This window comes from Magnolia sinica, chromosome 3, assembly GCF_029962835.1.
Source record: "Magnolia sinica isolate HGM2019 chromosome 3, MsV1, whole genome shotgun sequence".
Lineage (NCBI taxonomy): Eukaryota > Viridiplantae > Streptophyta > Magnoliopsida > Magnoliales > Magnoliaceae > Magnolia > Magnolia sinica.
Genome location: NC_080575.1, coordinates 97,025,203 through 97,051,319, shown reverse-complemented (window position 1 = coordinate 97,051,319; position 26,117 = coordinate 97,025,203). Strand labels below are relative to the sequence as shown.

The 26,117-nt window shown below is 37.9% G+C and overlaps 1 protein-coding gene across 3 annotated transcripts; it reads left to right on the top strand.

The window, feature by feature from the left end:
- The first annotated feature begins 1,297 nt into the window (after positions 1-1,297).
- LOC131240339 (uncharacterized) lies at positions 1,298-25,595 on the top strand. 3 transcript variants are annotated; one of them, XR_009168714.1, is made up of 5 exons: positions 1,298-1,576; positions 20,073-20,184; positions 22,116-22,187; positions 22,274-22,455; positions 25,065-25,595. XR_009168714.1 is itself a non-coding variant. In XM_058238481.1 (4 exons), exons 1-4 carry the CDS (start codon positions 1,452-1,454, stop codon positions 22,361-22,363), a joined length of 399 nt encoding a protein of 132 aa, XP_058094464.1. In that variant the 5' UTR covers positions 1,299-1,451; the 3' UTR covers positions 22,364-22,727. The 3 variants fall into 3 exon arrangements, 1 of the variants encoding a protein (XP_058094464.1); XR_009168715.1 differs by having other exon boundaries at positions 1,299-1,576; positions 22,274-22,502; XM_058238481.1 differs by lacking the exon at positions 25,065-25,595 and having other exon boundaries at positions 1,299-1,576; positions 22,274-22,727.
- Positions 25,596-26,117: the final 522 nt, after the last annotated feature.

Here is a 26,117-nt window from a genome sequence, read left to right as displayed (position 1 = left end):
GGAAATGGATGATCCATGTTGATAATATTATGAACGGTCTAATCATGAATCTAGATCATCCGTCATGCGGGTCTCACTCTTGATTGCCAATTGCTAAACAAAGACAATAGTCAGATAATCCTAACCATCCAATAAATGCCTAGGGAAGTGAAAGATCCAGATTGATCCTCCTACAAATGGTCCAATCACTGATCTAAACTATCTATCATCTAGGCCGATGGATTAGTGGGCCATGAGCTCCAAGGCTACCAATTCATGTTCACTATAGCCAAGCTTAGCCAACCAACACCGGTAATCTAATAATCTTGAGGCCCATGTGATGTCCGTGTTACATATCATCCGTCCATCTATTTTGCTACTTCATTTTTAGGACAATAAGCTCAAACAAGCTGCAGATACAGAACACAAGTGGGCCACCCCACAAACAGTAGGGATGGAAACAGGTACCATTGAATCCTTCATGGGGCCTGCCTTGGTGCCATACAAGACAAAGGGAAAGGGAGCGGATTAGGTGTTACTCGGGTAACACCTTACTGTAGGGGCCACCTTCATGATAATCTAGGCCGTTCATCTGTTTCTCCAGTCCATTTTAGGATTTTGTAACAAAAACTCAATAGATCCAAATCTCAGGTTGACTACACCACAGGAAATAGTGGTGATTGAGTGCCTCACCGTTAAAAATTTCAAAGGGCCCATCGTAAGGTTCTGGTAATGTTTATTTCCCATCCAACCCGTTGATTATGTCAAGAAGACATGGATGAAGGAAAAATACAAAGAACAGCTTGATTCAAAACTTTTGTGCCCACAAAAAGTTTCTAATGGTCATTCATTATCGTTTTTAGTGGTATGGTCCACCTGAGATTTGGATTCTCTTAAGGTTTGGGATCACCGATGCGGTGTACGGACATCATCGTGGGCCCACTAGAACAGGGAATTCGACCAAAGTCTGCTCGGATACCAAACCAACAATCCACCCACCCTGTATTGTAGACCTTTGTCAACTTTGCACACGTGCCACGGATGGACAGGATAAAAACATTCCATTTGTTATTTGCTAATAGGGTATGGGTCATGCTCTGAAAATCCAGATGGGTTGCAGGTAATACGCGTGGCCCACCTTGATGTATTATTCTATATCCACGCCGTCCATCCGTTTTGCCAGATCAAAATAAAATAGATCCAAATCTCAGGTGGACCACACCACAGGAAATAGTACGGACATCATGCGGCGGGAGCGAGCAGATTGGGGGGCAAGCCTTCCCAAAGGGCAAAAATAATCGAATGAAGCTGAAAAACAGAAGGTATTACAGGGATCTGATGATAGTCGAGCGTGTATCCTCTCCATCTTCGGTGTAGCAAAACCCGCGAAGGAAAATAAAAATCCGGGAACTGATTTGGGTCTGGAGGGAGAAGAGAAGAGAAGAGAAGAGATAAGGAGAAGAGAAGAGGAGATGGGAATGGAGAGAAGCCCTTTCTTCATCGGATTGATTTTGGTTTTGTTTCTTGGAGTAGCTGTTTATCTGAGGCTGTGGGCTATCGATTTCTCCTTCTCTAAGGACGATAACGATCTCCTCAGGTCTCTCTCTCTCTCTCTCTCTCTCTCTCTCTCTATATATATATATATATATATTATCTATGGTTTTCTTGTGCGGTGCATTTTTATTAGAGGTGTTATTATGCAATACTCGGGGCAGATTTCGTACAAGTGGAGCCCATGGTTTGATCATCTAAGCCGTTCATATGGTGGGCCTCACCATGGATGGCGCGTGTGCGGAAATTCCCCCAGATCGAATGGCCATGCTGTATAATATCTTTCCTTTTTCCTTGGTTGAATGTGGACCGTTGCTGTATTTTCTTCTTACCTGTTGGCCGCCAATTGAAAGGTTGCGATTCTTCCAGTCAGAGGGAATTTTGGTGGTAGTAGGACATCCTAAGTGGGGCCCATAATATCAACTGTTTGGATCACTGAATCATGGGCCTCACTTGCATCTAATCATACAAACTTGAAATCTAAACAGCATCGTCCAACCTTTCGCCCGAGCATTGTGTTGTGAATGAATGGTGGGCCGCCAATTGAAAGGGGGGCACTATGGCATAAAAGTCACTGTGATTGGACTATCCTAGCCGTTACATTAGTTGCTTGAACATGGATGGTTAAGCAAAATTGAGCAAGAAACAAAATAAAAAAGAAAAGAAGAAGAAGAAAAAGAAACAATCTCAGTGGTCTAAATATGAAAGAAGAGTTTTTAATGCAACTAGTTCGAGGAAGAAACCAATTATAATAAGATTCAATGCATTGGATTAAAGTTCGAATCACAAAAAGAGAAAAGAATGCAATTACTGTGAGCAAGCTTATCAGTCCTATAGTCTTATACTAGATACCACTTTCCCCCCTTTAACAACCACCGTAGAGAAACACGAGAATTTGCTCAAAGAGAATACCATTCAACCATTTTTTATTCCATAAGCCTAAGCCTTATTTATAATAAGTGCTTACAATCTTCAACATAATCTATGGAATAAAAAAATAGGATTCCTAGCTAGCCAAGATCTCAAAAATAGGAAAAATCTTTAAACAAGAAAACCTAATAATGCCTATTTCTAGGCGTAGAATCTTTAAAATAAGAAATCACTTAAGCAAGAAAGATCTAAGATTACTTAATCAAACCCTAATAACTAACTAAAACAAATAAATTCTAGAAATATAATTACCATTCATTGATCCTCTCAACTCCACAATGTAATCTAACCGTTGATCTCTTCAGATTGATCACCAAACCTTGGGTCTAGTCTATATCATCAATCAACACAATTTGAACAGTTGGATCTTAAAATCTTGATGAATCAGCCCGTGTGGCCATTTAGTTGCATTAATTCCACCCAGCTTCGAAAAACTCGTCCTCAAGTTTAAATCAATAGTTTTAATTTCCTGCAAAGATCCTCATTTGTAGCGCATATTCTTCAGCTTACTTGACAGTTGATGGTGGAGACCTACATGCCCAACGGGGTAGCTTATGCATAATACGATGTTGAAATGCACACCATCTTTTCTTTCACTTCTTGTTGGCCCTCCATGCTTTAGACGTCGACTGTGGCTCCTTTGTCACAGTTGGCTTTCGATCTGTGGGCCTTGATTGACATTGAGATGGCACGTGCCATGGTGATCTTGAAACTATCCATCTCTTCGACCATCAAGTCATGCATACTTGTTAATCCTTCTGTCTTTTCAATTGGATCATCCATCATCTAATCTTTTGGTTTGACTTGAACTTCCTCCAATCTGCCTATTGATCTATCTCCATCTATGAACCCATCAAGCAATTCAAATGAGGATTCCTCTTGGGTCACCACACAATCTACAACCACGTCATCCCTAGGAACTCTAGATAAAGTAGATTGAAGCCTGTAGTGCTTTTCCTGTTCAGTCAAGGGATCAACACTGCCTCCTTTAGTTCTTTAAATTCTTTTGTAATTTCTTCCTTTAATGCTCCAATATACTTCTTAAGTTCCTGCAAAATTTCCACCCTGGTCTCTTGAACATTCTTAGCCGTTGCTGACATTTCCATGTAAGAAGATGTTTTGGAGTAGCCGACATATGGCTGTCGTCGTTCATAATACCGGAAGGGTTGTTTAAAGAAATTGCTATGGGACACATATGAAGATGGGTAAGACTCTAGGCAATATGAGGGATGATTGTGGAAACCGAGGTAACTTGGATAAGAATAACATGAGAGGTATGTGGAGGGAAATGGGAGTCCAAAAGGGGATAATCATACGATGCGTATGAACATCTTCCTATCCCACGACATCTCTAAGAAAGAACATGTGCTGGACTTTAAGCTTGGACTGTAGATCTAAGTAATTTTATTTATTTATTTAAAGGTGGGTACAGTTAGGTTTCGAAGCATTTTGGGTAGGATTTGGTAAGGGAGGGAAAAGGGAAAGGGTATGGTTTAGGGTTTGGGGTGTGTGTGCATGTGTGTATTTTAATATAGGGAATGGAAAAAAAAGGTTTTAGGAAGGTTGGGTGTATGATAGGGTATGGGTTGTTTACCAATGGAATTTGGGATGGAGATAGGGACATAGGGTGATGGTTTTAAGTAAGATGGAGATTATATATGGTCTGTGGTGGAAGGGCTAAATTAATAGACTGGTTTAGGTAATTGAGGGTAGGTTTGGATGAATATTGGGACAAAAATTGTGGAAAGAAGATGGGGAAAAGGAGAAAAGTGAAAGAAAAGATCCCAAGAGCAGAAATTGCTTTGATATAAATCTAATGCAACTAGATCAAGGAAGAAACTAATTGCAATAAGATTCAACGTCCCAGATTGAAGTTCGAATTACAAAAGAGTAACGAATGGAATGACTTTGAGCAAGCTAATCAGTCCTCTAGTCTTATGCTAGAGGTCACTTCCCCCCATTCAACAACTACCATACAGAAACAAGAAAATTTGCTCAAAGAGAATACCATTCAATTGTCTTATTGCATGGCCTAAGCCTTATTTATAATGAGTGCTTGCAATATTCACATAATGTATGGAATCTAAAAATAGGATTCCTAGCTAGCCTATATCTCCAAAATAGGAAAAAGATTTAAACAAGGAAACCTAATAATGCTTATTTCATGATATAAAATCTCTAAAATAAGAAAGTGCTTAAGCAAGAAAAAAATCTAAGATTACTTAATCAAACCCTAATAACTAAGTAAAACAAATAAATCCTAGAAATATAATTACCATCCATTGATCCTCTCAGCCCCATAATGTAATCTAACCACTGATCGCATCAGATTGATCATCAAACCTCGGATCTAGTCCTGATCATCAATCAACACAGTTTGAATGGTTGGATTCTTAAAATCTTAATGAATCAGCTTGTGTGGCCATTTGGTTGCATCAATATTGCATTGACTGAATATTTGAATGGTCTGGTTTCTTACATTCCAGTGATTTTTCAGCATTCGATAGCTGGATTTCTACTAGATTTACCTGAACTACATTTGAAGGGAGAGTATTGTGCTAAATATGAAGCTAAAATGAATGAATTTTGAGATAATTCCTCCCCTAGAACATGGCCCATCCTTTAGTAGAAATCAGTGGATTACTGCATCTTCATGTAAATTGGTCACCCGAATCTGAATTTCTAGCTGCCTAGTTGTAGCATGTAACTAAATAGCACATGTCAGACAGATGGGAAACCCCAAAATCTTCTTCTTCTTCTCTCTCTCTCTTATATATATATATATATATATATATATTCGGGTGCATTTCATGGCACCAAATATCATGAAATTTCATGGTATTTTTGCATCAAATTCAAAATTCATGATATATGGTGCAACCAAGGCAGCCTTAATAATTATGAGATGTCATCATTCGCATAAATATCTTTTATGCAAATTTTCCTAGCTGCTTTTCAGGATAAATGCTGTGCTTGTTATGTGTAGGGCGCATTTTGATGCTCAATTGAAAAGAACTGCAATGTTCCAGAATGGTAAAAGAAATAAACAACATGAGCTAGTTCCACTGCGTTCATAATGAAGGATTAGCCCAAAGATAGCTATTCAGATAATTGCTAGTCCAACTCAAAACATGCTGAGTTGAAATTAGGGGTTCATCTTCATTATGAGTTAAAATGACTCCTCTGCCGTTTTGTTCTTATCCTTTATTCAGTTGCATTGTTGCAATTCAATCCAATCAAGTATCTAAACTGACCTGAGAATGGTTTTAGTGGGGAAGATATTGAACAATGGTTTCCCTTATGCAGTGTATTTTTCTTGGATTTTGTTTGGTTGATTAAAATGGAGGCCCTTGATCCAGCAGATGGAGCCTTGGATTTAGTGTGGTTTTCCCTTATACAGTGTATTTTTCTTGGATTTCGTGTGGTTGATCTCACCGGCCCTTGATCCAGCAGATGCATTTAAATTTGAGTTGATTGGCTTTAATACCCTTTTCAAATGCATTTTCCATGCTCAAAATCCATTTCTATTAAATACGGATACTGTTAAAGTAAATTTCAGAACTCAGAAAGAAAAATAGCTGATCAGAACAAAGTGGATTTTCCTTGACCTTCATCTGCTGATGCCTTTTGCCTATATTTACTTGAGAGCCAAAAAGAAAGGTTCATGAGACTGGTGAGACAGGCCCAACCGGAGCTATTTGGGATCAGTTTCTCGTCTTATTATGTGCTATGCAATTTTGTATGATTTTCTTGACAAGACGCTAGAGTCTCGTGGGCAATGTTTTTCTTAGAATAAATTCAATTAGTCCAATTCCTCTTACAAGTGTATTATACTGTGGTTTAGTAAGTACTGGGTGCCATGATCGTGAATCTGGATAAATCATAGTGTCAGTTGAGCTTAGTATCCCTTTCAGAAGGCATTTCTCTTGTTTTCTTCAGAGTTAGATCACAGACCTAATTCCGTAAAAGTAACTGTAAATACAAGAAAATATTATCATAATGAGTTTGATATGGTTCACTCAGCTAATACATTTTGTTTCGTTATTATTTGTAGAGTTTGTAATGTTGGATATGAGGATTTTGATGGATACAAGCTAAACAGATTTGTGTAGTTACAAATTTCGGTTCTACCTCTTGATTTCATTAATGATGCCCTACCCCTCTGACACTGGATTTTTTTTTTGAAGGATCAATCCCTCTGACACTGGATCTTCTTTAGGTTTTGTAGAAAGATAACCTAGGTATTAAAAAACGGTTACATAACGGCTGTAACATAATGGTAATGGTGCAAAGAAATTACTTGCAGCTCCATATATATGCATGATTTTCATGCATTGAAATGGATTTGAGACAAGTTTGTTCTGAATTTAAAGGTGGAAAATGGAATAAATTGGGGAAATGCAAAATTCTTCTGCTTTCTTGCTTTTATAATGCAAGTAGAGTGGAAAAATTACATGTTGCTTCTTGTAGGCTGATCTACAATTGGTCATGCTTTTTTTTTTTTTAATTTTAAAAATTTATATGTATCAAAAGAAATATTATTTTTAATTAAAAATCACGATTTAAAAGAATATGCTGATCAACTGAAATTGGTTGATCTACGGATATTGATGAGCGTGGTCCGATTTACAGATTGGCCACACTTTGTGTTTTTTGAAAAAAAAAACAAAACAAAACAAAAAAAAAATAAAATGAAGGATGAGTGTTGGAGACATGTTTGGGAGTACACTCATATGGGTATGGAGGTGCTGAGCCATTGTCGCGGCAAATATTTACAGTTACGGAGTCCACGCAGTATCCATCGATGGACACTGGTGTAGTTTGGAGAGGATGAGTATTCGAGATATGTTAGAGAGTACACAGCCTGATATCATCATCTCATGAGTGGGAACATCATTGTCGTTATGTGGAGCAGCAATTATGGTCGCTTTAGTGGGGACAGGAATGGTGACTTCCAACTACCTCGTAATTCCATGTGATACGAGTCCAAGTTGTATTTTTGCTTCTTTTAATTTCTGGACGTAATTGTTTTGTTTTCTCACTTGTATTTTAACATATAAACTCAATTTGTATATAATTGCATCAATTTTGTCTGAAAGTTTGGGCCAATGTTTTCCGTATTGTTTTTCCATAATGTATCACACCCTTGGGATATGGATACATATCGGTTATCACATGGGATATATCAGTCGTATTGCATAATGTATCACTGTTGTTGGGAAACATGGGGAAACATTTGGAAATTGGTCAATTTTTTCAATGAAACTTTAGGAATTGTTAAATAGGTCATCAATACACACTTAGAAATCAAAACACAAAAAAAAAAAACAAGTGCACATAATATTTTTCCTTTGTACGGGTCCTAATCTATGCATTGTCTAATGGAACTGATGCAACTATATTCAAAGTTAATCCATATAATTTATAAATGTAAGAAATATATGTAAACATAAGCAATACATTCAAAAGCAAAAGACAAAGTATAAAACTAAAAATATACCTATGAATAATGTTTGTGGCTATGGCTCAAACCTACATAAATCTACGCGGTGGCTCAAAATTATCATCTCCATCTCGATGGGGCTGGGCATAGTATTGCTTCTCTACAAACCCACAATACTATGCCCAGGTTGTAGTAGAATGATACCGGTGAAGATACTCTCTAACATAATGCTGTTACTCATCATCTTCAATTTGAGAAAATTTGGATTTTTTTTTGAATTTTCCATAATTTTCTGCATATCGGCCCATCATTTCATCAAACACTCCTAAATACTCTGAAATAAGGGCCAATTGACTGCTGATCAAAGTGGAATTTCGAAAAAAAAAGATCTTTTAACATTTTTTAAATTTTTTAATTAAATATTTTTTTCTGAAAAATCCCCAAATTACCAAGAATCACTAGATTAGGTAATATACATTTGATTTTGTGTTTGGACACAAAGATTGCAATCGATTTGAGAGAAATTAGGAAAATTTTGATTTTTTTCAAAAATTGGCAACTTGGCCCATCTCTCACAGATCTTGAAATCAAAGCTCCAAATCCATGATTATTCATGCAAAATATGAAGAATCATGGGTTTGTAACCATTTGGCACTGATTTAACATGATTTACAAAAAAAAAAAAGGATTGAAAATTGAAAATACTCACTGATAGTGTTTTCAAAACCTTATGATTTAGGATTTTAGTCGAATCTTAAGCAAAATGATTGGAATCCCACCTTTGAATCCTTTTTATATGAATCCTACGATTTTATGATTTGAATCCTACAATTTACGATTTAAATCCCCGATTTACAGTTCAAAATATATTTGTTTTCTTCTATTTTAAGCTTTACTTAGCTTTTATTTTATTTATGTTTTTAAATTGGTGGGGGCTTTAAGAATCATTTATAAAAAAAAGAATTGTTTAGAAAAGGTAAATAATTTTATTTTGTTCTTTATAAGAGATTAAATGATACATCTTCTCTTCAACGTTAAATCATAGAGCTTTAAAATAAAAATAAAAATTATTAATATAATTTCTTACTTCTTAACTGGTTGAAATACCAAAATGATGTATGACTTCTCTAGAATGTTTTTATGGATGTTTACGATCATGTTGACTTGTATATATTGTGGAATAATGGTTAGAAATCAATTATATATTTTATTTTATATATTTTTTTTTGTCGGTCTATAGAATCAAATGCTGTTTTTCCAATGTGATTCTACACTCAAGAAATGTAACAAGAATATAAATAATTAAAGGATCATTATATGTTTTTTAAGAAAAATTTCTTGAAAGACAAAAAAAAAAGGTAAGAAAAGAAAAGATAAACAAGGTATTACTTGGTGCATATTGATGGCAAAAGGATGATTGCTCTTTTTTTTTCCTGATGTATTATATTTTTCATATTTTTAAGAAAATAATAAAACATCTTACAATTTATGATATGGTAATGATTTTGACAACATTGCTCACTGGATTGAAAACGGCCCTAAATTGGCTTGGATATTGATTCTGGCTTGACATTGGTGTTTTTTTTAAGGGATTCACAAGGATGGGTTGAATTCCATAACAAATCTATGTAGAAGTGGAGAGAAATCAAGAAAAAAGGGGGTTTGGACGTTTTTTTTTCTTCTTTTGATTTTTCTGCCCTTAGACCTAGACTTCCCAATTCATGCGATATCTGTCGATATTAATAGATATTTTTGATATGAAGTATTTTATTGTAAAAGATTGGTCGCGATATCTTGCGATATTTCATGATATCTGTGATACCATGCAATATATTGTGATAAATCCTACGATACAAAAAATTTCATACATTACCCGTGTGTTTTGTATTGCATAGGTGGGATATAAGATATATTGGCCGATATCGTCGATATACTGAAAACATTGGTTTGGGCCCTTATCCCATGGAAACCTATTATGCATAGTTGCTTTTTTTGGCAATGGCTTGAGCTTTAAGTGTGTTAGCATGTCTCTTTTAACATCTCCTAAAGTTTCATTCGAAAATTTCATCTTTTTCCCAATATTTCCCTCAAGCTATGAGCCTACGATACATTCCCCTCTACGTGCGATATTTCTCATGCAATGCCGATATGTTTTTGGAATCGAAGTAGTCGGATAGTGGATGTATTCAAGTGGGCTAAAATGCATGTAAAGGAACTCCCCCCTCACCCCCCTTTCTTCCGTCTTTCTTTATGTATTCTTTCAGGCTTTGGCCTCTTATGATAAAATCATAACCTTTCAAAAAAAAAAAGAGAGATATCAATTTGTTTTTGTATTCTAAGGTTGCGATATCAATACAAAAAACAATATCATAAATGGCCATTCTAGTGGGGAGAGGGACAATGACTTCTAATCGCCTCATAACTCCATTATGGATATGAGTTTGAGGTCTATCTCTGCTTCTTTTTAGTTTTTGGGTGTATTGTTTCTATTGTATTGTAAGAAGTGTGAATGATATGAACTCATTCTGGATATACTTGCATACTTTGGTCTGACAATGTATAGTTTGAGCCCCTATATAAGGGAACCTAATACGCATGGTTGTTTTCATAATCTTTTGAGTTCTAAGTGCTTAATCATGTTCCTTTTAACATCTCTTAAACTTATAGTGAAAAAAGTCCATCAAATTTTCAATGTTTCCCTCAAGACCGTGAATGTAATGGATTCCCGATATAGGCTATATTTCTCATGTAGCAATATGTTTTTGTATCCCATGCAATACATTGTGCGATATTGATACATAAGCCGTTGCTTCCTACTACCTTCGGTAATTATTTTTTGGGGTTAATGGAAATACATTGATGAAAATCAAAAGTTAAATCAAGAGAGGAACAAGGATTCTTTGGCCACAAGATGACAATAGAAGAGTTGTTTTCAACAAGAAGCAATCTTGAGAAAGAATTAGAGAAGATCCCAAGGTCTTCCTTGAGGGCTCTTACATGTGTTTTGTTGTAATACTACCTTTGATAACTTGTGCATTGTCTTATGTTTCTACTCGGCAACAATTCCTTCAATTTCCTCATGCCTAGGTAAAATTGATACCAATTTCTCCATAATCAATTTGGCTTGCTAGATCCTCCTCCTCCTCCTCCTTCAAGGTAGACTTATCATTAAATTCCAACAAAAAGATACAATGCAAAAAAAGGTAGACAATTGCAAGGGATCCCTCTTGTCACCCTGCAATGCTCACTACGACCAACCACCCTACTTTGCTCACTATGGCGAAGGAAAAACATCACCATCACCCCGCAATGCTCACTACAACCAGGGAAAAAACATCAAATGCATCTAAAAAGAAAAAAGAACTACCTCATCCAAACCACAACTAGCTAACAATTGCAAGGGACATCGCCCCACAATGCTTACTGCAACTAAGGAAAATACATCATCATCACCCCGCAATGCTCCCTACGGCCAAGGAAAAAAATCATAGTCACCCCACAATGCTCTCTATGACCAAGGAAAAAAACATCAAATACATCTAAAAAACAACAAACAATGTTGTCAAAGTCATTATGATATCGTAAATCGTAATAAGGGTTGAATCGTATCGAATCGCAGATCATTTCCTAAATCGTAAGATTTTTTATGTTTTCCTTTAAAAAATTGGAAAAAATATGCAAAATATAAATAAATAAGAAAAAACTCATCAATCATCAATTTCCCATCAATATGCACCAAGTAAAATGACTATATCCTCTCTTTTTTGTCGTTTAAGAAATTACTTTAAAAACATAGAAGAATCCTTTAATAATTTTTTTTAGCTTTCTTAAGAGTAGAAACACATTGGAAAACTGGCATTTTGATGCATTGTGTGTTTCTACCATAAGGTCATGGGTTCGAGCCCATGTGGTGTGTGTGTGGGTGTAAGAGTGTGTGTATTCACTTTTCAAAAAAAGTTGCATTTTGATGTAGGTTGATCTGGTCCCATGGGTCAGGCCCTGGCCTATTAAGCCCAAGCCCATCAGTCAGCCTATCAATAAGGAAGCGCAAGCTCCTATTTATGTAGCTAGCTTATTTAGGTACTTAGCTAGCAAAATCGATCAACTAGCTATGAATAATCCATTAGTCAAAAACTTTTAAATGTATTCTTATCCCTTTAATTTCTTTTCCATATTTGTAATAAGTCATTGGTTGTCAATGACATTATAAGTTTTCCTTGTATGTACATTTCAAAAGCTTATATAAGCGCCTTGGATGAGTAGTATTAAGGTGCCTTTGAATTTAATACCAATTCTAGATAGTTTCTTTCTACTTTGTGTGATTCTTATGCTTAGCTTGGAGGTGCCTGCACTTGGGCGGATCCTCCCCATCAACTGGTTGTGCCGCTTTTGGTATCAGAGCGGGTCCTAACAGATAGGTTGAAGTCCTAGAACAATAACAATTTAGCCTTATTCCAGCCCATTAAAACCCCCAAAATCAACCATATTTTAGCCTATTAAAACCTCCAAAATCAGCCCTATTCCAGCGCATTAGAAGCCCAAAAAATCAGCCACATTCCAATCCAAATCCAATCCCCATTACAATCCATTAAAGTCCAAAATTCCAAACCATTAACAACCCCAATCCAGTAAAATCTAGAATCTTAGCCTATTAGCAATCTTCTGTTCTTAATCAGAAGCTGCCATATATTCTATCCATTACTTTCCGGCATCATAGTGTTTACTCGTAGTAGTAACATCTATCGAGGGAGGCTTACCGATCAATAGTGAGACAATTGCATCACTAAGCTATTCACAAGGGTAGTAAGCTTGGAAACCGCTGTTAACCAACTACGTGGAGAACGGCGTGGAGAGCAACTTGACCCCATCGGAGATCCTGACGGTGACCTAAATCCACAACAAGGGTTCTAATTAGAACCTTCGGTGAATCAAAATGGTACAGGTCCTCGAGTGTTAGTTTATGACTTCATGTAATGGCTCTTTGCATAGGGAGACCATGACACCACGATAGAGACACCCAAGAAAGATGATATCACCAAGAAGGTACGGGTTGAAGTTTCGGACTTCATGGGTCGCCTTGATGCAAAAGCTTTTGTTGATTGGATTACAACACTTGTAGATTATTTTTCATGATACGACATGGATGTAATGTCCAACGAGTGGCCTTGTCAAGGTCAAGTTAAAGGGCCCAACAAGAATTTGTTGGCGAAGCACCAACGACAACAATCTCATCATGGGTCATGTTGTTATCACCAGTGGTGTGATATGAGGAAGAAGTTTGAAAGTAAGTATTTGCCTTCAGATTACATGAATACTCTTATCCAATAGCTTCTTGTGATCAAACAGGGAACTTTATTGGCGGATGAATATACTGAAAAGTTCAATGAGCTTTATGTCCATTGTAAGCTTGCCGAGACAGACTGCATAACAACTAACCACTATCGAGTAGGGTTACGCCAAGAAATCTGGCACGAAATGGTCATGTATGATTTCGAGTCAGTTGATGATGTTCATCAAAAGACTCAATGAGTTGAACAACAACTGCGACAGCATACTCTCCGACATTTTAGCTCTTCAGTCAGGGAACCGTCTATGAGAAAAAGGTCTGGATTCACATTTTAACCGGATTTCACCGCAAGGCTACTAACCACCTCCAAGCTAAGCGCAAGAATCACATAAAGTAGAAAGAAACAATTTAGAATCTTTATTCAATTCAAAGGTGGCTTGATATTACTCATCCCAGGTCCTTATATAAGCTTTTGAAACGTACATATAAGGAAAACTCATAATGTCATTGACAATCAATGACTTATTACAAATATGGAAAAGAAATAAAATGGATAAGAATGCATTTAAAAATATTTGACTAATGGATTATTCATAGCTAGTTGATTGATTTTGCTAGCTAATTACCTAAATAAGTTGGCTACCTAAATAGGAAGCTCGGGCCTTCTTATTGATGGGCTAGCTATTGGGCTTGAGCTTAACGGGCACGGGGCACATGGATCATGGGTCAACCTGCATCACATTTGATTCTATAGATCGGGGAAAGGAGATTTTGATTTCTAACCACCATTACCACAAAACATATAGGTCAACATGATGGCAATTGTCTATTAAAAAAAATCCAAATAAGTCTTGCACATGGTATTAAAAAACAGTTACATTTCGACCACAATAGTTGTTATGTAATGGTAGCAGTGACAATTGTTATGCGATAGGGTTGTAATGCCCAATTTGAAAAAGATAAGCTCATAATGGGTCGATACGGGCTGGTGCAGTTTTTCCTTAACAAAAAAAATCAACCATTACAGGGCCGTAATGGCCATTATGAGGGTGTAAAAACCGTTTGGTCTGCATCATAACAGCCATAAGGCTGACTGTTACAGCCACCATTATTGCTATTGAATACCATATCAAATTGGCGTTGTAAGAAATCATAAGCAAATGCGAAACGATTTAACATCGAAGAGAATATCTATCATGCAATCTCTTGCAAAGAAGATAATAAAATAATTGACCTCTTCTAAATGATTCTTAAAGCTCCCACCGATTTAAAAATGTAAAATGAAAGCCTAGTAAAATGTAAAACAGGAAAGAACAAGTATAATTTGAATTGTAAATCGTAGGATTCAAATCATAGAATCATAGGATTTATCTAAAAAGGGATTCAAAGGTGGGATTCAAATTGTTTTGCTTAAGTTTTGACTCAAATCGTAAATCATAAATCATAGGATTTTGACAACATTGAAATAAAGAATCATCTGGGCTAAACCACAACTAGCTAACAAATACAATTGAAACCCATTCTCCCCTCAGCAGACCAATCGGTAACCCTGCAAATTTCGGCAACAGAGGAGCCCACTCAAGGTCAATGAAACAATGCTCTCTCGAGGGAAGAGAGAGGAACGACTGTATCTAATCGAGAATTCTATCATTCCTCTCCTTCCAAACTTCCCACAAAATAGTGAAGGGGAACATCTTCCATAGTAACTTTCCCTGTGAAGAAAAGGGTCAACTGACATGGTGTGCTGTAAAGGCTGTTATAGGGCCGTAAAGGCCATTACGTAAAGGTAATGGTGGCAACCGTTACAAGTTATGGGGTCGTAACAGCCGTTATGGAAAAAAAATTATCCGTAATTGCTGTTAACGGCACATTACATCCCCTATAAAGGTCATAACAACCCCGTAATTAGGGGTGGGCATTGAGCCGAGTCGAGTCGAGGTGGGCCAAAATCAGCTCGGCTTGCCCATGCTGTACTCGAGTTCGAGTTCGAGCTCGAGCTCAGCCTCAAGCTCAACATTGAAGCTTGGCTTGTTTGTCAAAGCTGCCGAGTCGAGCTAGTGGTTCGAGTCGAGTCGAGTTTACCTCGAGTCGAGCTCGAGCTTGTTGGGTGAGAGAGTAATGGATTCTGTTCTTGATCCTCCTCCATTGATTTAGAAGAGAAGCTAAATAAAAAAAATTTTAAAGAGGCATTTTACATGACGCTCCACCAAGCGAAATTCATTTTTGGTTTGGCCCGGCAACCGAAACAGGGTGTAGTCCATCTTTCAGTAGTCCAGAAAATCCATCTATGTGGGCCCTATGATAGAAGAACCATGTGCCAAATGCATCCTCAATTGTATATTCTGAATTATCCATCATCAAGGCCATACTTTCCAATGGATAGGATTTTGAACAGACATGGGACCACAGAAAAGTGGGACCCATCTGTATTGTTGCGGCTCAGACAAAAGCGCAGTTTCTGTTACCTTGCAGATGATCTGAGGACTTGTAGCTCACAACATATTCAGGAAGGATATGTCTATTCATGTGAGTGCTCCATACAATATACCATTTTGGATTCAAGAGATCGTCAACACCAACATCAAACTCTTCGCTGCTGGGGTGAAAGCAAAGAGATCCCACTTCAACTTTCTCTGCTTTCCTCACAACTTTAATATATTTATTAATCGAGCCGAGTCGAGCTCCAGTTCGAGCTTCGAGTCGAGTTGAAATGCCCCCCGATCGAACTCGGCTCGAACTCAACTCGAGCTTCAAATAATTAGCTTGACTCGGCCCGAATCGACCATTCAAGCCGAGTTAATCTGAGTTGACTCGAGCCGAGTCGAGCGAGTTTTTCGAGCTAGCTCGACTCGTGAACAGCCCTACCCGTAATTGTCTGTTATGAAGAAGATACAGGTTTTCCATACTTATCAATCAACATTACGAGGCGGATACATGTTTTTTTTTTTTCAATGAAAAAGAGATTGCAACGGTCGTTACAGGGGCCGTAGCAGCCGTTACAACCCGTATTGTAAAGGTAACGGTGGTGGCCGTTACGGCCACCGTTACTGTTATAGAACACCTTGCCAACTGACCATCCAATGGTAATATCAAACACTGATTGCCCAATCACTCAATTGTGAACAAATTGAAGAATTGATCCTAGGTCACACATGTTGCCTTGCAGTGAAGGAAGAGATGATCAACGAACTCTTCATCACTTTTACCATAAGACAAATGTTTGGGATCACCATTTTCCTTTTCTTCAAATTGTTGACTGTCAGAAATTTTTTCATCATGCGATCCAGCTTGAACGTGGGGGCGGATTGGGACTTTCCACACACATGCACATGGGTGGTGTGAATGACTCGCATCACATATCTTTGAAAATAGACACTTGGACAAAAACCTGCCATTTGCCGATCACTTCCAAACCTTCATCACTTGAAATATTGATGCTTGTCTCATAGAGGGTACATGTGAGAGTTGTGAATCCCTTGATTCATCATCGTTCAAATTTCTTTGAAGGGTCACATTACAAACAAAGGATCTGCCCACCATGTCATGACATTCCGTCTTTATTTATTGCTAACGATAATAACAAGGGGAAAGGGTTACCCAATTTAGAATCCCCAAGCCAAAAGCAGATCCTGTTGCCACTTCCTGCAACAAAACATGTCTTCTCAACCGGCCTCCCACCTTTCTAGGGATATATTCTCCTGTCCGGTTAGGCTCTCTACCAATCAAATTGATGCCTTTCCACACCTCCCCGCCCAAATAAATAAATAAAATGCTATTCGAAGATCCGCGTAACCATCCACCCCTCTTGACTCTTTATACGTCCCAGCAATGTCATCCCTCCACAAAGCTCCCAATTCTCCTAATCTCCACTCCCATTTACCAAGGCGGGCCCACATTTTCTCCCTTAGCCTACCCAAACCGAGACCTCTTTCCTTTCAACTTTTGCAAAATGTCGAGTTTTTTCAACTTTTTTGGCCACTATCACTGGCATTTTAAAGAGGGATAAGAAATACACTGGGAGAATGGAAAGAGTAGCTTTGATAAGGGTAATCCTTCCCCACAAAGATGAACAAGATTTTTTTTTTCTTCCCATTTTACTATCTCAATCCTGTCCACTGTAGGGTCCCCAAAAGAGGCCGCATTTACATTACCACTAATCGGAATCCCAAGGTTTCTCATTGGAAGATTGTTAACCTTGTGCCCCAATACCTTCCTGCGCAATGGAATTCATCAAATCACCCTCCATCCCCACCCTTGTCACAACACTCTTCCTCAGGTTAACCCTGAGGATTGACACCTCTTCAAAAAAACCTTGACAGCCCCTTTAAAACACCATGACAACCCTTTTATAATCCCCGATCGCCTTCTTGAAGCTTCATAAAAAAATAAGCGTGTCATCTGTGAATTGAAGATGAGTGAGCTAACCTCCATGCTCCCAACCCCAAAATAATGCACCAACTCCAACAATAATGTCCTGACCATAAGCATACACCAAGGCTTTCCGCTCCATTGTGAAAAGCAAAAGGGAGAGCTGCCATTGATGGAAGCCTGTAGAGCTAGAAAAGAAGCCTGTGGGGGGAACTATTAACCAGAATGGAGGAGGCCGTGCTAATCATTCTTTGTTTCTCTCATCCACAATGAGCTGAAACCATTCCTGTCGAAGGAGTTAAGGAGGGATCCCAATCGACAAGGTCATAACCAATCCTGTCAAAGGAGTTGAGGAGGGATCCCGGGATCCCAATCGACAAGGTCATAGGCTTTCTCCATATCCACCCTGCACAACAATCCAACCTCCCCACATATGCATCTAGAATCAATGGCTTCATTGGCAACACGGATATTGTCCATAATTTGTCTCTCCATTACGAATGCTCCTTGGAGTGGGGATATGATCAAACCCATAACCTCTTTAAGGCATAAAGATAATGCTTTAGCTAAGATCTTATACACACCTCCAACCAAACTAATCAGTATGTGGTCTTTAATATCGCATGCAACCTCAATTTTAGGAATGGGGATGATGAAGGTCGTGTTCAAATGTTTACTTAAAATAGCCCAACCGTGAAATTCTTTCATGAAGCGCATAACCTCCTTTACCACTATTCCGACACTCCTGGTAGCAAAAGAGAAACCATCCAAGCCTGGGGCTTTATCCTATCCATCTCCAAAACAATCTTCCTTATCTCTTCCTCAAAATCTCTTGTGAGCCAATTAACTTGCTCTTCTTGAATGCATCTAAGAGTAAGACCATCTGATCTTGGTCATGAGAAATATTCGTTTGCATAGGGATGCTTATAAAATCCCTCATTTGCCTACTTAATTTGAGCTGGATCCTCCAACAAGGAGTTCTAGACACATCTTTTGAATCATGTTCCTCCTTCCAATACAATCTTATGAAAGAAGGTTGTGTTTTATCATGCTCTTTCAGCCATACTGCACTAGAACTTTGTCCCTTCTCAGATTTTGTAGTACTCAAATTTAAGAGAACCTCTCCCCATTCCCCTCTCTTCATCCAGCACACTTTTTCTTCTTCCCTATCTAAATCACTGGTTTTGGTTAACAACTCATCTTTTCTTAAACCTTCAGACCCGAGTGTGAATTTACTCCACTCTTTTAGCTTGGCTTTTAAGAATTGCAATTTCTTTGAGATCTAAATCGAGCACACCCTTCAACTCCAGATTCTTTCCACCAGCTTGCTACCAACTAAACAAAACTCTGGTGCTTGATCCACCAATTCTGAAACTGAAAAAGAGTTGGGCCACCTGAGAATCCAACTGTCTAGAGACAAATGGGGGCATGGTCCAAGGCCGGTCTTGGCAGCACCAATTGAATTACCCCCCACAAAATGAGCCCTCCAATCTGCCAAAATCAAGAATCCATCAAGTTTGCACATCACTAACCTCTAAAACTCCCTCTATTTAGAGGAAATTCTATGAGGCTTTTGAGATCAATTAACTCTATAAATCTCCTCATTGATGCCGTGACTCTACTTTTTCATTGCCAAAGCGAATGGTATTAAAATCCCCGCCAACACACCAAGGGAGATTCCATCTCTTATTTGCAGTTGTAAATTCTTCCCACTTCCCAGAAGTCACTCCTCATCCTTGGGTCATTTGAGCCGAAAACAGAGGATAGAACCTAAAGTCCTCTCCAATATTCCGGCACTTCAAGGACAACGAAAATAGACATTGCTGATCCTCTTCAACCTTCAGCTGAATCAAAATTCCACATAACAATCATTCCCCATGCTGATCCTCTAGATGGCACAAAGGGGAGTCGTCGTTCCCCAAATCCAATAGATCATCGATAATTTTCCTTGACACCTCCGTCAGTTTTAATTCTTGAATCATCACAATATCAGCCTTCCTATACCGTAATAGATATCTCCCTGCTATCTTCTAAAAATAGACATCACTGTCCTTCTCCGATCATGAGAGCCCGGGCATCTCACATTACAAGAGATGATCTTCAGATCCACCTTTTCATGACTTTCCCAACTACCCTCCTGAACCCATCCTGACCTCCCATGCCTTTTCTGCTTTCCTTTCCCAACTTCTCAAAGTTCACAGAGGATGATAAATTTGCAAGTTCCCTTTTCCCTTTGGACTTCTGCTTAGACCTTCCTGTTTGATCACCACCGTCCCTATCTTCCAGCACTTGAAACAGGGCATCTTGTTGGCCCTTCAAACGATAGGCCAAGTTTACGAATACACTCCCCCAAGTTTGTAGTGTTATCCTCGTCTTCTGAGTGCAGATGTTTGTTCATTGACTTCTTTAGTTGATGTTCTTTCCCATCTATCTTTTAATATCTGATCCCAAATTGTTGGGAGATGGCTAATATGACGATGACGATGCTTTTCCCCCCCTTTTGGAATCTTGCAGAAGACAATTCGATCTTGCTAGCAGGGAGGCAATGGAAGAATCGGCTGAATGGAGACTGAAATATGACGAGGAAGTGGAGAGGGGTACACAGCGTTTGCGGGAGTTGATACAGGTATATTATTTTTATGCTGGTTATACGATGGAAGGCTTAGATCTATGTAACTTGGACATCTACATGACTATCCATTTTCCATGTCATGCACGGTGGCTGTTAAAGTCAGATTTGCCTACATGTTTGTACTATGTTTTAAACAATAGAGTACGGTATTTGAGTAGTATGTTGTAATTATTTATCTGTAAAAAAAACAAAATCCTGAAAATAGTTCATCACCACCACCATCATAGCCTTGTCCTGGTTATTTGGGGTCAGCTTAGCCATTCAAAAGATTCAAAATAGGAATTCTCATGATTGCTTGGCAAAAATTCATCAGGTTGCCCACCTGACATTAACCAACCTTTACATGGGCTTAGGACCAGTTGCCACATCACTTCCAGGCAAAGCTAGTTGTAGCAGTAAGTAAACCTGAAAATTTTCTTATAATTTCTTATATGTAAATAGTATCCTAGGAATAAAAGATAACAATAATCCACACTATATATAATGCGAGTGGTGTTTGGACATTTTTTCCCTCAGAATTAGCTTTTGGAGGTCGCTGAACATTGGAAATTCGAGGACGTGAAAGGCCTTTTAACTAAAAATTGAGATTATTTCAGGAACTAAAAAATGTGGCTAGTGTTCCTCAGATGGCTCAGATTTCGCCCGCACAAGCCAGCCAATGGGGAGGATTTTACCTGGAAAAAGCATCTTGAATGCCTACTTTTGTGCTCGAGAAATACTTTCATACAAAGTGTGATGGATGATTTGCAAGCAGTTGGAAATTGCTGAGAAATTGCATATGTGGCATACAAGTAATTTGTTTTAACTCAAAACAAACTGTCCAAACCATGGCTACCAGCTTAGATGTATCATAATCCAAAACCTACTTTTGTTGGGTTATTAGCTATTAGATTGCTGGACATTTATTGCATGGTCAAAAATGAAAAATATCTAATGGTCTTATGTCTAAAAACAAGCATCCATGAATCAGAGGTTAGGATTTTCCAAACAATATGATTTTCAGACTCTAACTCGGTGACAGTGGGTTCCAGATTTAGTCAGTTTAATTCAAGTTTATATATTCCAGGTGCACCATTTCAAGTGTCTGCACATCAAACATCATACACAGCCAGAGTATCATATAAGTGCTCTTTCCTCTCCTGAAATTCTAGGCCCGCCGCTCTCTATCCCCTATTTCTCTTCTCCATCCTCTCTCCATGTGCATTGCATGTGCCACACCCCCTAGTAAACATAAAAAGAATTGGCATCAATGTGGGCCATGTCGAGGAGTGCCGGACATGGACATGGTGAGTGTCAACACATTGCAATTTAAAAAAAGTCCTGTGTGCTTGATACATTGGCTGAGATATCCTTGAAAATGCCACATATCTGACCTGGGTGTCATTGAGTTGTGTTCTCCTTTGCTGGCATTGAGTTTCTATTTTGAGGAGTAGATAGGTGCTTGTGTCATTCATTTTTGTAAGTTGATGATTGATTAGTCTTGGGTTCCTTAAACAGAATCCTATTGGTACTAGTAAAATATCATTCATACTAAAACAGCATTATCATTTCTCGAACCTTCAGATTTTCTAAATAAACAATGATCTTAGCCAACTCTAGTTTTTTTCATGAGTTATTTCATGTTCTTCTTCTTCTTCTTCTGGAGAGAGGTATATTAGACCTTACTTGCATGGTCCTTCTATCAAGGTGCTACTCTTCATAGTCAATTCTCCCACTCCCACTCCCACTTCCACTTCCACTTCCCAACTGTTTTATATTGCTAACATTTTAAAACAAATGCTTCATTGCTCCCGTGCCCTAATCTATTGCTTCTTCGCTTCACGCTTTGTCCAACTTTATATTAGCCATTATTCTTGCTCTTATGGAACTGGAAAGGCTCTTTTATTCTGTCTACTTTGGTCAATAAGCATGTTTTTCCTTGGCAGGTGAAAGAGGCTCTTGAGCAGAAGATAGACGAAACTGCAAGTATCGACAACAGATTGATTGTGTTGCAAAAGGTGATAGCTTAATATCATGATCTCTACTGTATCCCATTTCTACTTCGTTCTTCTTTGTTTTATGAAGTTCAGCATATTGTCATCAGGAAAATGATAGCCTACTCAAGCAAGTGGAGTCCTTGACACGGGAACTGGAAACTGTGAAGTCGAGGTGCAACACAAGAAACCAAAATTGAATAAGTTGATATTCCATGAGCTGTTTCTCCATGCAAGCGACTCCGCCTCAGAATCTTTTGTACACTCATATTTCTACCCTTAACTTTTCAAGGTGCGGTTGAAGGGCCTGTGCTTCTCAATCATTTCTTTTAATAGCAGGTTAGAAGAAAGAAACGAAATGAATTGCAATTGTTACTTTTTTGTACAAATGTATTTTTGAATGAAGATATGTTCTTCCACTATGTACGAAGAAATTCTCACGCTAATAAGAAAATTTTATTTTTTTTACAAAGCCCGGAGCATGTATGCCATTCTGTTTTAACCCTGTCCTTGTTTAGATGCACATTCAGTCATTCACTGAAGAGGAATTATCTGATCCTTGAACCTGAGAAGATATGCAGTGCCTGCAATGTTAATGCATGAGTTATGATCATCAAACGTTATTTAGGATTGTGCTTCTTTTCAATTCCTTTTCACCATGTGTACTTCTTAGGTCTAGAAGGGTATTTTTTGTATTTGCCTTTTGATCTCGAATGTGAATGTGGTCTGTTATATGGCCCATTCTTAGGCTCATCTAGGTTTAGGATGTAATAGGTATTTTGGCTCTTGTTATTAATGACATTCTTGCAAAATATTGACAACTATGTTAATAGACTTAAGAGAGGTGGGGATGTGTGAACCCTAATTCTCATTCTTCATCTCCTTTCTTCTCTTTTCCTCCTCTTTCCTCCTTTCCTAATCCATCCACATGGTATCAGAGCTAAATTGATTTGGGCGTTGATCTCTTCCTTCTTCAACGTTTCTTCTCTTTTCTTCTTCCTTTCATTATTTTGAGGTGAAAATCTAAGGTTGTTGGAGGCGGATCTACTTGAATATCTCTCAACCACCATATGGTGGGCTGCGTAATTGTCTCATAGGTGTGTGTGAGGCCCACTTTCATAGTGATCCATCGTGATGGACAAAAGTGGTGCATCGTGTGTTTAGGGGCAGATTTGTGATCAAATTTGAGATTGAAAATGTGTTGAAGGTGAGCATTGCAAGGGTTAAAGAATCAATGTACATGTGAAGGTGTTGAAAGAAGAAATTCCATCGAGTGATCATGTTCGTTGATATATATCAGTTTTTGAAATATGTGCGGGGTAAGTTAAAATTATTCGTTCTTCCTTGGGTATTTGATTTCTCTTTAGTCAAAGGATGTTAAGAAGGAAGCCAAGAGTCTTTTGTCTCCAGACTCTCCACCCAAGTTGATGAACTTCTAGACTATGTTGACTAAGCTTAATGTGGCATATTACTTATAGTGAGCCACATCAGTAGAGGTATTCCTTACAGGTAAAAGGAAATTAAAATATTTGACTTCAATAGGAGTAGGGGAGATGTAGTTGATGTCATGTATTAGGGTTATTATACAGCTTGTTCAGTCATTTAGGGAATACAAAGAAAATGGCCTTTCTACCATGCTCCACAACAATATAGCTTGGTGGCATATTACTTACACCGTGAGCCACGTTAGTAAAGGTATTCTGTATAGGTAAAAGGAAATTAAAATATTTGACTTCTCATAGACTTGACGAAAGTTCAATAGACTATAAAGATTGGGTGGTAGAGGATGTCCAAATTAGGGCTTTGTTATGTAATAGCACGGAACCTTAGATTAGTGTAAATATTATCTTTCTCAAGACAGGATAGTATGAAGGAGATGTATTCAGCGAAATTTTTTTAATTCGGATCAATGAATTGCTTCAGAGTATTTTTGTTCTTCAAGAAGGAGATGAGATCGTCCGAGAGTATTATTCTGCCTTGCAAGGCATGTGGGAGGAATTAATCACATACCAACCCCTATCTACAGATTGTAAGACTATGATGATAGAGAGGAATTTCGTGTCGCCAAATTTCTCTCTAATATGTCCCGAGTTCGACCTTGTCCGAGCTCAAATTCTTGGAGGTAGTGAGATCGTATATACTACTGAGGCTTTTGCTTGTGTTGAGTGTGCGGTTAGTGTACAGAGTTCATCTTCATTAGATTGTTCTTCATTTATATATGCATATGATAGAGGAGATGGGGAAGTCATGGTCATGGTTGCCATTTTGATGGTAAAGTAACAAGGAGTCGCGTTGGATGCTGAAATAATTCGGTAGGCCCTGGTATAGATTTCAGTGGTAACTACAGTCGTGGCGCGGCAATCAACAACGCACTCATTTTGATCTCAGTAATCACAAAATGGACACAAGTTAGGATCTTATAAGTAAGCTTGCTTAGGCGAATCAGGTCCATTCGTATGATGATGGCTTTGAGGGTTATGTGTCCAAGTTTATTTCCATATCTGAGTCTAGTGGTTCAGGTGATACAGTTACACTGCCCAAAGAAGAATATATCAAAGTTTGAAGAATCGTTCCACCCATGCATCATCATCCACGGCTACTCTCACACAGTTAGGTATTGGTTTCTGGCAGTGCCTGATGGTGTACCTTGGTTCATTGACTCAGGAGTTTCCAATCATATGACTGATAAGCATAGTATGTTATCTCAGTTAGTACAGTCGTCATCCATGTCTTCAGTCACTTTAACAGATGGTACTTCAATCTGTCTGGCTTAGGTACAACATACCCTACCCCATCACTTTCATTGTCATCAGTACTTTACATTCTTCAATTTCGTTTGAGTTTGTTATCGGTTAGCAAGTTAATCAAGTCCTTAAATTATTCTGTCACATTTTATTTCAGGATCTAGAGACTGGGAGGATAATTGGTGGATGGTATGGAGTAAATAAACTCTATTACCTCGATCATGGAATAACTGAAGCTAGATTGCTAACATACATTCTTCCTCATTGGTGGCATTCCAGGCTTGGTCATCCCTCCAATAGTTTGAAGTGTAGTCCCATCATTATCTCATGTTGTAGGTTAAAGTGTGAGGCTTGTGAGTTGAGTAAACACCATAGAGTATTTTTTCTTTCTCGTCTAGATAAGAGAAGTGATTAACTTGTTTTTTTTAGCATATTTTGATATTCAGGGTGCAATTCATTTTACTGTTTTATCTATTTTCAAGTGCTTTGTTATTTTGTGGATGATTATTCTCATATAACATGACTATATTTGTTGAAAGATCAATTAGAAGTGTTTTTTTTTTTTTTTTCCTTTAAAGAATTTCACATGGGAAGCACAATCTCAATTCAATTCTTGGGTTTGTGTTCTATGGTCATATAATGTAGCGAATATTTAACTTATGAATGTAATTCATACTTTTCATCTCATGTTATTATTCACTAAATGTGTACACAAGCCGCAACAAAATAAGGTAGCAGAAGGTAAGAATCATCATTTACTTGAAGGTCGATAGAACTTTATTGTTAAATATGAAGGTTCCAAAAATATTTTGGAGTGATGCAATCTTAACTATCTTTAATGAAAATCTCTTTAAAAAAACAATCCCTAATAAATCTTTAATGAAAATCTCTCAACTATTAATTTGATTTTAAATAAAGCTTAATTGATTTCAAATTAATCTAATTTTTCTAACCTGGCAATAAGCCTAATAAAAATAAAAACAAATTTAAGAAATAATCTTCAAAAATTTCAATCACATGTATAAATCAGCCCTCATACTTTGACAAATAACAAATTGCAGTTCTTGAAATTTAGGCCATAAATTTATTAGCAAACAATCCAAAATTAGCATATGCTGGGCCCTATGATAGGCAATGGGCCTACATCAAGAACCAAAGAACCAATGCATCACAAATGGCTGCTATATGTCGATCTTCTTCTAGAAGGATC

Coding starts and splice junctions, on each gene's coding strand:
- LOC131240339 (XM_058238481.1), top strand. CDS start 1,452: ATGGGAATGGAGAGAAGCCCTTTCTTCATCGGATTGATTTTGGTTTTG. Junction 20,185..22,115: donor GTTTGCGGGAGTTGATACAG/GTATATTATTTT, acceptor TTTCCTTGGCAG/GTGAAAGAGGCTCTTGAGCA. Junction 22,188..22,273: donor GATTGATTGTGTTGCAAAAG/GTGATAGCTTAA, acceptor TATTGTCATCAG/GAAAATGATAGCCTACTCAA.